The sequence below is a fragment of the Brachypodium distachyon genome, chromosome 1, assembly GCF_000005505.3.
Source record: "Brachypodium distachyon strain Bd21 chromosome 1, Brachypodium_distachyon_v3.0, whole genome shotgun sequence".
Taxonomy (NCBI): domain Eukaryota; kingdom Viridiplantae; phylum Streptophyta; class Magnoliopsida; order Poales; family Poaceae; genus Brachypodium; species Brachypodium distachyon.
Genome location: NC_016131.3, coordinates 23,360,819 through 23,373,037, shown reverse-complemented (window position 1 = coordinate 23,373,037; position 12,219 = coordinate 23,360,819). Strand labels below are relative to the sequence as shown.

Genomic DNA, 12,219 nt, shown 5'->3' with positions numbered 1-12,219 from the left:
CACGAGTGTGTCGAATTATTTGGGCAGGTGCTTAATGGATGTAGAAACAGAGAAAAAAAATTGATGGATGCTTCGTTTCAATACAATATGTAACTGTTCGTGATCACATCAAAAAGGAAAAAGAGCTTCGTAATAATATGAGACATGGTGTTGCAAGATATTGCGGATATGCAGAACATACACCTCTTGGAAATCTAGGGGGCACGAGAATACACGATTCAGGTGTAAAAACAGGCTCCGGCGGATTTTCTACATGGTTTTTAATCCCTAATTTTGACGCTGAAAATCATCCTCGACACTGGACAATCAGGTCACTGATGCTTCAGATTACACAAGAGACATACTCAGCTTAGGACATCTATGATGTTCACTCCTAGAGACAATAATGATGTGGCTCATTAAAAGACAAACAGCAGCATACCTACCGTCTCCTGTACTAATAGAAACCATAGGTCTCTTCAGAACATTTGACCAGCAAAGCCTTGACATGTTCAGGCTATCGTCTGTAATGTGTAGCTCTCAAAAAAAAATCTTCCTACTTACAAAAAAAATCCCCATTTTTTTTAGCGAAGGAACCAACACCATGTCTCCTAAATCCACCTCCGACAGAATTAAGAACGATTTTCAGTAGTAGAGCCTGTATACTTCCTCGTACTAAGTGTCGCAACTTTATCTACACATTTATTTTGTTTTCACTATACTTTCATTATAAATATGTGACCCTTCGATTTTTTCTATTTTCGTCCGTGCTTTGCTTCTAAATCGAACACCAATAACGAGTGCACGTCAAAAATTATGTCATTAGATAACTCTATCACGTTGCCACGTATGAAGCATCTTGGCATTCTCATGCTCTTTGGGCTTCCATCCAAAATGGGTCACAAGTCTTTTGTTAAAACCAAGTATCTCTTTATTCTTTATTCAATAACTATAATGGTTACATCTTGCGAAAGAAGAGGTTCAATACTATAGGCGTGGATCGGCGACCGCGCGTGTGCGATGCTGCTTGTGTAGGGCCAATCTGAGAAAGGCGGCCTGGAGGTGGGGGCAGGGCTCCCCGTGGCGGTGATTCATATGTCGGCAACGCAGGTGGTCCTAATTCTGACTATGGCGCTGGCGCCGGTGGTGATGAGGTTGGCTATGGCGGGGGTGCAGAGGATGAGATTGGATTTGCTGCTGGCGGCATGCTCCGGCGGGTTTGCGGTTTGTTCTCTGTGATTTGTTGGGGCGGCGATGGCTGATCTCGGCTTTTGGCGATGGCAAGATGTTTGCTTGCTTTCGTTGAGGGCAGGGACTGTCAGGAACAGGTGCTACGCCCACAATGACTCATGGTGAGGAGTCAAGTCATGTTTGTTGCTACCGGTCCAAAGGCGGTGATATGATGATGATACAACCAATTCGATGACAAGTCTGCACCTTTCGTTGGAAACACTTGATCGCAGATCACACAATGTCGATGCGCGCCTGCGTCATGAGCTTGTTGAAGGACAGTGGCTCAAATGTTGTCATCATTAGCGCACCTGCAACATTTCTTCTTAAAGACTTTGCCTTGCCTTGAAATTGTGTTTCTTTTCGTTTTGCGACCATCATATTCGCTTCACAGGAACATGTATGAAGGAGATACATGATCACCAAAACAAGTATTCTCATTTTACAGTCCGCATGGTGAAAGAGGGTAGGAAAAGGTGAGAAACATCTCATTTCAAAACAGGTGACCTGAGACGAGAGAGCGAAACACTGGTGGCTGAAGATGCAATACATCAAAAATAGGAGGAGCGGCCCGGGAAACCTCGCCGCGTCCTGCACGCCTCCACGGCTTCCTTCCCTCCCTCCCCTGAAAAAGCAAAGAACGCAACAACAACCACCCCCACCACCACCTCGATCGCCTCCTTTCTCCCCGCGATTCCCGACCCAACCCAGGAGGAAACCACCCGTATCAATCAACCAGCTTTGCCAGCGATCACGACGGCTCCCCGTCGCCGCTGCCGGTGATCGTGGTGGGCCCCGCAGGCGCCGGATCTCGGGATGTCGAGGGCGGCGCTGTCTCCGTCGTCGTCGGGGGACGAGGAGGAGGAGGAGGAGGACGAGGGCGTCGACGGGTACCGCAAGGGCGGCTACCACGCCGTGCGCCCCGGGGACCAGTTCGCCGCCGGCCGCTACGTCGCCCAGCGCAAGCTCGGCTGGGGCAACTTCTCCACCGTCTGGCTCGCTTTCGACATCGAGTCCCAGGTCCGTCCGCCCTCTCCTCAATCTTGAAAGATCTTGTCTGATCCTTCCATCCCGACGGACCGGAGATCGAGGAGCGATGGCGATCCTCCGGTAATGCATGCTTGCCTGCTTGGAGTAGATCTCGTGCTTTTGTCGATTAGGGGGGATTGAAATGGAACTCGATTGGGCCGTAAGGCGTATGCTGCCATCTCACGGCTCAGGTCAGCTCGTGGCTGCGGTCGCGCAACCTACGTACGGGTGGTCCCCCGCAAGGGAAAGGGACGGAGGCTAGCTGTATGTATATAGGTTTTCGATTCACTAGAGTGCGGATTTAGTTTTTGTCCTTTTATCTTTTGTGGCCAATCCGTTTATCCATTTCTGCTGCTATTGTGGAAAACTACCTAACATTCTGATGATGAACTCTGGATTTATACCGTTAGAAGTTCCATGGCCAATTAAGGCGTGGAAAAATTTCAGTTACTCTTTTGAGGAAGAAAAGGGGTTACCTTTTGTGCTTGTCTTTCACAGTTGTTTTAATGCATTAAATAATGGGTGACCATATTAATTATTACTCTGGAAATCATGGGTAGGGAGGTCATTTTATCAAAGGTTGTGTTGGTCAACATGAAGTGAATTCAGATTAGAGCTTTTGAACTTAGCTGCATTTCTGGAGTTGCTGGTCTGGGATTATAGCATCTAAATTTGAAAGTGGTTAATGCTATTGCATCACTTGTGGGTAGGGATGTCATGATCATGATTCTGCTCTCACTGTTGCAGAAATTTGTGGCTCTGAAGATCCAGAAGAGTGCGCCGGAGTTTGCTCAAGCGGCTCTTCATGAAATTGAGTTTCTGTCGGAGATCACTAATAGAGATCCGTCAAACTGTAAACACACCATCCAGTTGATAGATCACTTCAAGCATGCAGGGCCAAATGGGCAGCATATCTGCCTCGTCTTTGAATTCCTTGGAGACAGCTTACTTAAGCTAGTACAATACAACCGCTACAAAGGCATTGGATTGAGTAGAGTGAGGGAAATATGCAGGTCGATTTTGGTAGGTCTTGATTACTTGCATGGAGAGCTCGGAATCATCCATTCAGATTTGAAGCTTGAGAATGTCCTACTTGTTTCAACAATTGACCCCTCCAAGGACCCTATACGCTCCGGGCTTAAACCTAATCTTGAGAGGCCTGAGGTAAATCCTAACGCAGAAGCTGTTCATAACCCAATTGATAAGAAACTGAAGATGAGAGCAAGGAGGGTGCTTGCAAAGCTTGCTGAGAAAAAAAAGACAGCTGCTGAATTTGCACGCGCAGAAAGAAACTTGGATGGGATTGATATGACATGTAAGATTGTGGATTTTGGAAATGCTTGTTGGGCTGACAAGCAATTTACAGATTTTATTCAGACAAGGCAGTACCGGGCACCTGAGGTTATTCTTGGCGCAGGATACTCATTTCCTGTTGATATGTGGTCGTTTGCGTGCATTGCTTTTGAGCTTGCAACAGGTGAAATGCTGTTCACACCGAAGGAAGGGCATGGTTACAGTGAAGATGAGGTATTGTCACATTCCTCATGAACCTAACTCATGATGTTTTATGTTTCCCTTTTAATGGCCTCAAATTATGCTGTGCATTTGCAAGGTAGACAGATCTAGAGGAATATGTAGAAGCTATGGTGTTGACACATACCATATAATCTGTACCATTTAATGTTATGTTTGAAGAGTCAATCATCCAAAGTACTCCCTCCGTTTCATAGTTCTTGTCGTTTGAACTAAAACCATGACAAGAATTATGGAACGGAGGGAGTACCATTAATTCAACGCATGAGTTATTTTGATAATCCAAGGCAATACTGGAAGACCTTTTCAGATAACATCAGGATGTTCGCTATTTTAATTCCTATCCCATAGAGTCTTGTGTTTTGAACTTTTGTTCCAACATGAGATGAGACTAATGCACAATGCTCTGAACCACATGAACATGTGCAGTTAAAAATTTATTTGCATTTGGCATGCTAGTGTTGTGCTGCTGTCATGAATTCTAGGAGAGTGATTGTTATTTGTTTTGCTGAAACAAGTGGGTAGTAATAAGAAATATGTGCCAACATGAAACATTCTCTTATGTGTGATTTGTCCCTAGTTTGTGTTAAGTGATCATGCTGTAATATTATGTGATTCTAGCGGCGCAGTAAAAAATCTGCTTATATGTTGGGCAATCTTCGCAAAATAAAGGATACCTACTCTAAACTAGTATGATCTGGAAATATATTTTCTGTCTGAATTAATACTTGTAGACTTCAGATACATCTTTTAGGTTACACTTGGCAGTTGATTATCTTCTTTATATATCTTATGCATTTAATTAAGGGCTAATGGACTGTTATTGCAGGATCACCTGGCTCTAATGATGGAGGTCCTCGGAAAGGTGCCCAAAAAGGTACATGTATTTTTATTCTGGTCAAACCTTTTTGTTACAATCATCAAACTCACCAGCATAATTTTTGCAATGAGTTCAGATTGCTACCATGGGAACAAAATCAAAGGAGTATTTTGACCGCCATGGAGATCTTAAGCGGATAAGAAGACTGAAATTCTCATCTATTGAACGTGTCCTAGTTGACAAATATAAAATCCCTCAGTCAGATGCCCGGGAATTTGCTGACTTTCTGTGCCCTTTACTCGATTTTGCCCCAGAGAAGCGCCCAACAGCTGCACAGTGCCTACAGAATAAATGGCTTCAGTGTAATGATGGGAAGACTAATGCCAGCATTGGTTCTAAGAGCGTTGATGTAACACGGAACACCGGAAGCATGCCTGACAGTTGTGCCAAGAGAAATGATGCAAAGGGCAACACTACAAACAATGTCAACAGTAACACTGAGAATGCTGATGTACGACCCACTGAAAGTATTGACAACAGAAATGCTAAAAGCAGTGATGTAAATCCCAACACTGGAAGAATCATGAATAAGGTTGGAAATAACTCTGATGTGAAGCCCCAAACTGAGAGCATCACAAACAGAAATGCCAAAAGCTTAGATGTAAAGCCTTTTGCTGGAAGCATCACCAACAAAGACGACAAAACCATTGATATAAAGCCCAGCACCGGTAGCAACGGCAGTAAGGATGACAAGAGTGGTGACACAAAGAGCAGCATCGGAAGCATTGCCAACAAAGATGCCAAGAACACTGAAGGAAAGCGAAACATTCGAAGTGTTGTGAACAGTTATATGAAGAACTTTGATTCAAAGTGGAACGTTGGAAGCATTGCCAATAGCGAGGTAAAGGACTTGGATGTGAATCCCATCAGTAGTGGTAATGTGAATCCCATCAGTAGTGGTAATGTGAATGCCATCAGTAGTGGTATTGCTAATGTTGACGCCAACAGTAGTAATGTTAAGCCCAGCACTGTCAGTGTTGAGAACAGTGATGCCGCAGATACTAGCATGACGGAAACTACTGATGATGTTGCCAACAGTGGTGGCAAGTTACAAACTAACAGTGGAGACGTTGATGAGGATGACACTGATTCAAAGCCAAACATTGGACGTGTTGCGGCGCGCATACAGAGGTTGGAGAGCACCATGAGTAAGGTGCCAAGTGGAAGATTTCGGTGAGAAAACTCTGGATCTGTTTATTGTGGATCAAATACCTGTTTTCACCAAAGCTTGGATCTGTTTATTGTGGAGAGGCATATTCTTTTTCGTTAGATTTGTATGATTGATTTGATTACTGAGGTTAATAACCATGTGGAGCCAACCTTCATCAAGATTAACGACATTGCGAGCACCAACTGGCACTTGATACATCTATATTCCCGCTAACTGTAAACAGTTTTTGTATTTTTACCCACAGAATGTACATGGAGAGGCACATATTTCTTATATATATACCCCTGGACAAATTGTATTAATGCTCACAGATTATTGTCAATCAAGGTACACAACATTCTTTTGGACTTTTGGTGGGAACTTTACTTCTCATTTTCAGTAATGTATGCATGTATTTGCTATACAAACCAGGAAGTAGATAAGATCTTTATGATCTGACTGGTCACACAACATTAGTTTCTGCTGATGATCTGTAAGGACCATCGTTGTGTATCTGAGCAGAAGATTTTTGGGTGAAGGGTTGACTTGTTGGCATGAAATATTAATTTCTTGTAAAAACCTGAACAATGTGATGTATAAAATTGTTCTTTGATGCTCTTGTAGTAGCTCGTGGATAACAACACATAATTTGTGTTGATCACTTCGGGTACACTAACAACGGTATGGCTCTGCTAGGCATTCTGGGTATTCTTTTGTCTGAAATTAATCTATTGCTGAGGAGCCATAGCTGCAGGCAAACAATGCAAATATATCTTTCAAACTATTTGTAGCCAGCAGTCCAGCACTGCAAAATTTTCAACCCCGTCAAATAATCTCCCTTGCGGATCGAGGAATGGACTCCTGAGGCTCATGCGCTTCATCGCAGCGCCAAGTAGAGAGAGCCCCCTCAAACAAAGCATCTCATGAACTGTCCCACAGGTAGGACAGGTGAGGTGACCAACGAGATCAATCAGTTTCGGAATAAAGAAAAATCAGACCAGCCTGCCAATGACCAATCGACACTGTGGCCAGTCGATGCCAATGCGGTCCTTCAGATTCCTCTTGCAAGATTTGATTTGGAAGACTTTGTAGCTTGGCGGCTTACCAAGACGGGCTGTTTCACTGTCCGGTCTGCTTACCACCTTACCTGGGAATGTCAGTTTGGGTCAAGGGGAAGTACCACTGCGGATCAGAATATGGTGCTGGGGAATTATATTTGGGCGGGCCTTTGGGAACTGAAAGTCCCAGCAAAAATCAAAATCTTCCTTTGGAAGGCCTTGCATGGCGCAATTCCTTGTAGGGCTGTTCTGGCTAACAGACATTTCAAAGTCAGTGGCCAGTGCCCTATGTGCAACGCAGGCATGGAGGATATTCGCCATATGCTGTTTCTATGTCCTAGAGCTTGCGAGGTGTAGAATCATACGGGTCTGCTTCCGGAAGTTCAGAGAGCTTGTTTATTGGACAGGGCGGGCTCGTCTGTCCTCGAATTCCTCCTCTCTTGGTCCCCGAACGAGAGGCCAAATCTGGACTGGAATATGGCGGAAACTGTCGCTGTTACGTGCTGGTTCATCTGGTGGGATCGCAGGCAGCTGGTTTTTGAACAGAAATCTCAGAATCCGGGGTGCTCGGCGAATTCAATTAGAGCTCTCCTTTCGGCTTTCTCAACGGCCAGTCACCCCCAAGCTCAGCTCAAGCGGGGTGGATGGACCAAGCCCCCTCCAGGAATGGTGAAGATTAATGTCGATGCTTCTTTCGACGCGGATAGCCTCTCGGGGTCCATGGGGGCGGTAATCCGTGATGATGCTGGCCTGTTTATTGTTGGAGCGAATAAACGGATTCCCTGGTGTGCGGATGCCCACGTAGCTGAAGCGGAAGCCTTACGTATGGGGCTTGATCTTGCTTGTTCTGTCGGTTGTCATCGGATAATGGTCAACTCCGATTACCAAGATGTTATGAATGATGGGGGTCGCTCCTCCACTTTGGCGGCGGCAATTGTTGAGGATTGCTACCAGCTGAGTACCGATTTTGTGAAGATTGTTTTCGAGCACTGCCCCAGAGAAGCAAACTGTGTTGCTCACGAGCTTGCGAAGCTAGCGAAATTCTCTCCCCCGAGTGTGTGGTGGGATGTACCCCCTAGTTGTGTTTTTTCTTTGTTAGCAGCAGATGTTTCTCCCATTTCTATTAAATAAAGTGGCTCGTTAAGTTTCGTTAATTCTAATACAGCACAGATGCAATGCGAGAGGAACCGGGGGATGATCACATGTTTTAGTACTGATTACCCCAGTATTTAACTTGGCAAATCGTGGCTAGTTGCCGCGCTGCCCGGCATTGATTAAAATTCCCAAGCACACGAGAAGCAGCAGCAGCTAGCGAGCCATGGTGGAAACCACAGGAGGATGTGCTGCTGCTTCTCTCCATGTCGTGGTGTTCCCATGGCTGGCCGCCGAGGAGCACCAGGTGATATCTCCCAACGATATCTCCCAATTTAATCGATTGAATTTGTTTCTTACTGGACTAATCTGCAAGCTATAGGTGCCGTGCGCCATGTTGCTGACCTTCCCGGCGTCCCTGGTGGCGTTCGTGGGGCCGCGGCACGAGAACGCCCAGGACGACGAAGGAGGACTACATGGTGCCTCCGCCGTGGATCCCCTTCCCTTCCGTCCTCGCCTACCGCCGCCACGAGGCCGAGCGCATCGCGGCCGTGTTCCGGCCCAACAACGCGTCAGGGGTGGCCGACGCGGACCGCTTCTGGGAGATGCTGCAGCGGCCCTGCTGCCGCCTCGTCGTCTACCGCAGCTGCCCCGAGGCCGAGGAGCCGCGGCTGTTCCCGCTCCTCGCCGAGCTCTTCTCCAAGCCCGCCGTCCCCGCCGGCCTCCTCCTGCCAGAGCCCGACGACATTAACGGCGCCGCTCATAATCACGATTCATCGTCCTTCGCGTCCGCCATGGCGTGGCTCGACGAGCAGCCGAGGGGGTCGGTCGTGTACGTGGCGCTGGGGAGCGAGGAGGCACCAGCGCTGACGGCGGAACTCCTGGGCGAGCTCGCGCTCGGGCTGGAGCTCTCGGGCGTTCGCTTCCTCTGGGCACTCCGGCGCCGTCCGGGGGAGCTCCCGGAGGGGTTCGAGGCGCGCGTGGCGGCGGCGGGGCGCGGGGTGGTGCACTGGGGCTGGGCGCCGCAGGTGCGCGCGCTGGCGCACGGCGCCGTGGGCGCGTTCCTGACCCACTGCGGGTGGGGGTCCACCGGGGAGGGCGTCTTCCGGTTCGGGCACCCGCTGGTGATGCTGCCCTTGGCCGGCGACCAAGGGCTCGTCGCGCGGGCGATGGCGCCGAGGGGCGTCGGCGTCGAGGTGCAGGGACGACCATGGCGGCGACGGGGCGTTCCGAAGGGACGCCGTCGCGGCGGCGGTGCGGCGGGTCATGGTGGATGAGGAGCTCAAGCGCAACGCGGAGGCGCTGCGGGGCGTCTTCGCGGACACGGCGCGGCAGGAGCGGTACCTCGATGAGTTTGTCCAGCATTTGGAGCGGTACCTCGATGAGTTTGTCCAGCATTTGCAGCGGTACGAGTAAACATATATGGTACGCGTGTTCCCCATTGATCGGAAGGTTGTGTTTGAAAATTTTCAGTTTCCTGGAACGTTGTAGTGCGTCAGACGCTGTCTACAAGTCATATGCTGTTTCATCGCAACAAAATAAAGTCGCATCCCCGCAAGCTACTCAATTTCTAAGCTATCCCAAATGTCTTCTTTAGGACAAACGGATATCTAAGCACGAAAATCAACTCCCACTGGGTAGTCCAAACAGACAATTTGCTTTTTTTGTCCGGACACATCCCCAAACTTGCCCCAAATTTGGAAGAGATTTGGGGTGTCCGTCAGGTGTTTTTGTCCGTGTCCGTGTACTTTCTGACCCACAAGACAGTCAGAGTCTCTCTCTGCTCTCTCTCTCACACACACATTTCCCTCCTCTCGTCGCGCCACCCTCCCTCTCCCTGATCTCTCTCGCGCAGCCCACAGTGGCCGCCGCCGGTCGTCTCCTCGTCCTCCCGCGACCAGCTTTGCTGCCCCCAAGAGCTCCACGAGCAAACTCCCGGAGGCGCGTGGGGTGAAGACGAAGGCGGGGCAGGGGATCGAGGCGCCCGTCACTGGCTGCTGCTTGTCGGGCTTCTTCTCCGACGACAGTGGCGTTGGGCAATCTCCATCATCACCAGGCAGAGCAAGAGACCCCTGCCCAGCTCCTCCTCTGCGCAACCAAATGGAGGAGTTCGTCACCACGCAGAGCAAGGGGCTATGTGGAGGATCACGCCACCACCAACACCGGCCCACCCCCAGAGTGCCGTCGTCCTGTTGCGTGAGATGTGGAGGAGATGGGGAGTTGTGGATGGAGAGGTGGGAGATGGGGAGGAGATGGGATGGGGAGCACCACGGGTAGGAGATGGGATGGAGACATTGGGCATGAGAGAGATGGGAAAAAAAGAATTAGGGACAGAAATTTGGGGGACTTCGTGAGGAGGGCGGACATCGAGCGGACGGATGTCCAGTTGCTCCCCCAAACAGACAAGAAAGGGACATTTAGGGGCAAAATTTGAGGGATGTCATTGGAGATGCTCTAAGTAGATCAGGCCGGTGGCTCGATTAAAGTTACACAGAAATACAAAATAAGATATTTCCAGTTTAGTTAGAAATGATCCTGCTCTATGCTTACGCTATAATTATGTGATATAAGATACTCTCTCCATCCAACAAAGGATGTCTCAACTTTGATTAAACTTGAATGCATCTATACACTAAGTCATGTCTAGATACATTCAAATTTTAAAAAACTTGAGACATTTTTTGTTGGACGGAGGGAGTAGATTTTTTTTTGGCGACGAGTATATGATGGATTTTGCTAACAACAAATGTGAAGAGGTTTCTTTCTGGGCATATGTAGACGCATTTTAAGTTGAGGAAATTGCACTTCGGAACGAAGCGACGCAAGTGGTGATCGTTTGTGAGCAAGGGCAAGGCGACTGCTAAGGGATGCTCTCTGTTGGGGAACACAGTAGGCTACGCGAGCACAAAATAAATTTTCTACCAATTCCGCCCGGATCAATACTGTAGATAATGGATCACGAGATTACCACTAGATGCGCAGACCCGTAGCGGAAGTAAAGTCGGTGATGCGTGTCGATGCCGAGTAGTCGATCGGCATGTTCCTCCTCGCCGATCCCACGAACAGTTCGTCCAAGTGCCGCAGGTGCAGCGCCTCCAAGGTATCCACACGTACATAGAGAAACTCCGTGCGGCGGACTGCTAGATCCAATCGCAAGGTTTGGGCGTGGAGATGTGACGGGCGAGTCTGACTCGTGCCACAAAATTGGGGTAACCCTGACCGGGTATGTCTCCTCCACTTCTATAGACCTCCCTGGTGGGGTTCAACACTTGAGGCCCGTTAGGAGTGTAAGCCCGATACGAGTTGGATCCGATCCAATTCGGTCCCATCCCCTTAAGTGTGCGACCCAGGTTCACAGTCAAACGGACACGACTACGAGTCCGAACACAGGTTCCGACCCAAGTCAATAGTCAGTAGCGGCGCCTAGTAGCACGTGCTGACTCCCGAATAACCACAAAGTATATTGACGAACCATACAATGTGTCCACATGCAACATTCCTTTTGCCTCACGATATGTGTGTCGAGCTCAAGGCGAGTACTTGTCATCGTTGTGTATAACTCGACTTTCTTCTCGATCTCGTGAATTCAGATTTCCTAACGAGGTAACGCTTAACCCAAGTCGCATGGCCATGCTTTCTGAATCTGATCACTCGAGAGGGCTTAGAGATATCTCTCCCAAAAGGAGGGGCAAATCCTATCTTGATCAACCATGACTTGCAACATGCTTTTCAGCAAACCCGAAAGCTACTTTTATAACTACCCAGTTACGGAGTAGCGTTTGGTAACCCCTAAGTAAGCCGATTCACATCCCAAGCTCATGCGATGACCTCAGGTCTAGGACTGGCATAAACATCGTACTTGAGACTAACAAATGACAATCATCTCGTTGTGTCTCAGTGCGGGTCTGTCCGACTCGACAATCTCATTGTCGAGTCCAATGCTAAGGAATATAGCTCTTTTGTAAACAAGTTTCATATTAAGTTTGTTTTGTCAATTGTGTTGAGGCACAGGTTTATAGGAATTTTGTAGAAACACTAGAGCATTTCTAATCCTAAGGAATATATCCTATTATCTTCTTTTGATCATATGATTGCGCCGGAGGAAATTCATCATAGGATAGTAATTTTTTCTCAGAATTTTGGAGGATTATAAGTACGAGGTCTAACGGGCTTATTCGGTTAATAATATTTTGAAATCATAGGATCGTGAAAAGTAGAGAATTGAGATGTTGTGGACACTGAAATTTCTAGGAAAGAATTTAACATCT

The 12,219-nt window shown here is 48.0% G+C and overlaps 1 protein-coding gene and 1 pseudogene across 1 annotated transcript; both read left to right on the top strand.

Moving 5' to 3' along the window:
- The first annotated feature begins 1,793 nt into the window (after positions 1 to 1,793).
- On the top strand, positions 1,794 to 6,174 carry LOC100832531 (serine/threonine-protein kinase SRPK). Its single transcript, XM_003563092.4, has 4 exons — positions 1,794 to 2,229; positions 2,986 to 3,765; positions 4,601 to 4,648; positions 4,728 to 6,174. The coding sequence occupies exons 1-4, from the start codon at positions 2,026 to 2,028 to the stop codon at positions 5,826 to 5,828; spliced, it is 2,133 nt and encodes a 710-aa protein (XP_003563140.1). The 5' UTR covers positions 1,794 to 2,025; the 3' UTR covers positions 5,829 to 6,174.
- Positions 6,175 to 7,328: 1,154 nt separating this feature from the next.
- LOC100839564 lies at positions 7,329 to 9,518 on the top strand (annotated as a pseudogene).
- The last annotated feature ends 2,701 nt before the right edge of the window (positions 9,519 to 12,219 follow it).

Bases quoted from the DNA above. Each gene is read 5' to 3' on its own strand.
- LOC100832531 (XM_003563092.4), top strand. From the start codon at position 2,026: ATGTCGAGGGCGGCGCTGTCTCCGTCGTCGTCGGGGGACGAGGAGGAG. The intron at 3,766-4,600 runs GTATTGTCACAT...CTGTTATTGCAG, and splicing joins ATGGTTACAGTGAAGATGAG to GATCACCTGGCTCTAATGAT. The intron at 4,649-4,727 runs GTACATGTATTT...CAATGAGTTCAG, and splicing joins TCGGAAAGGTGCCCAAAAAG to ATTGCTACCATGGGAACAAA.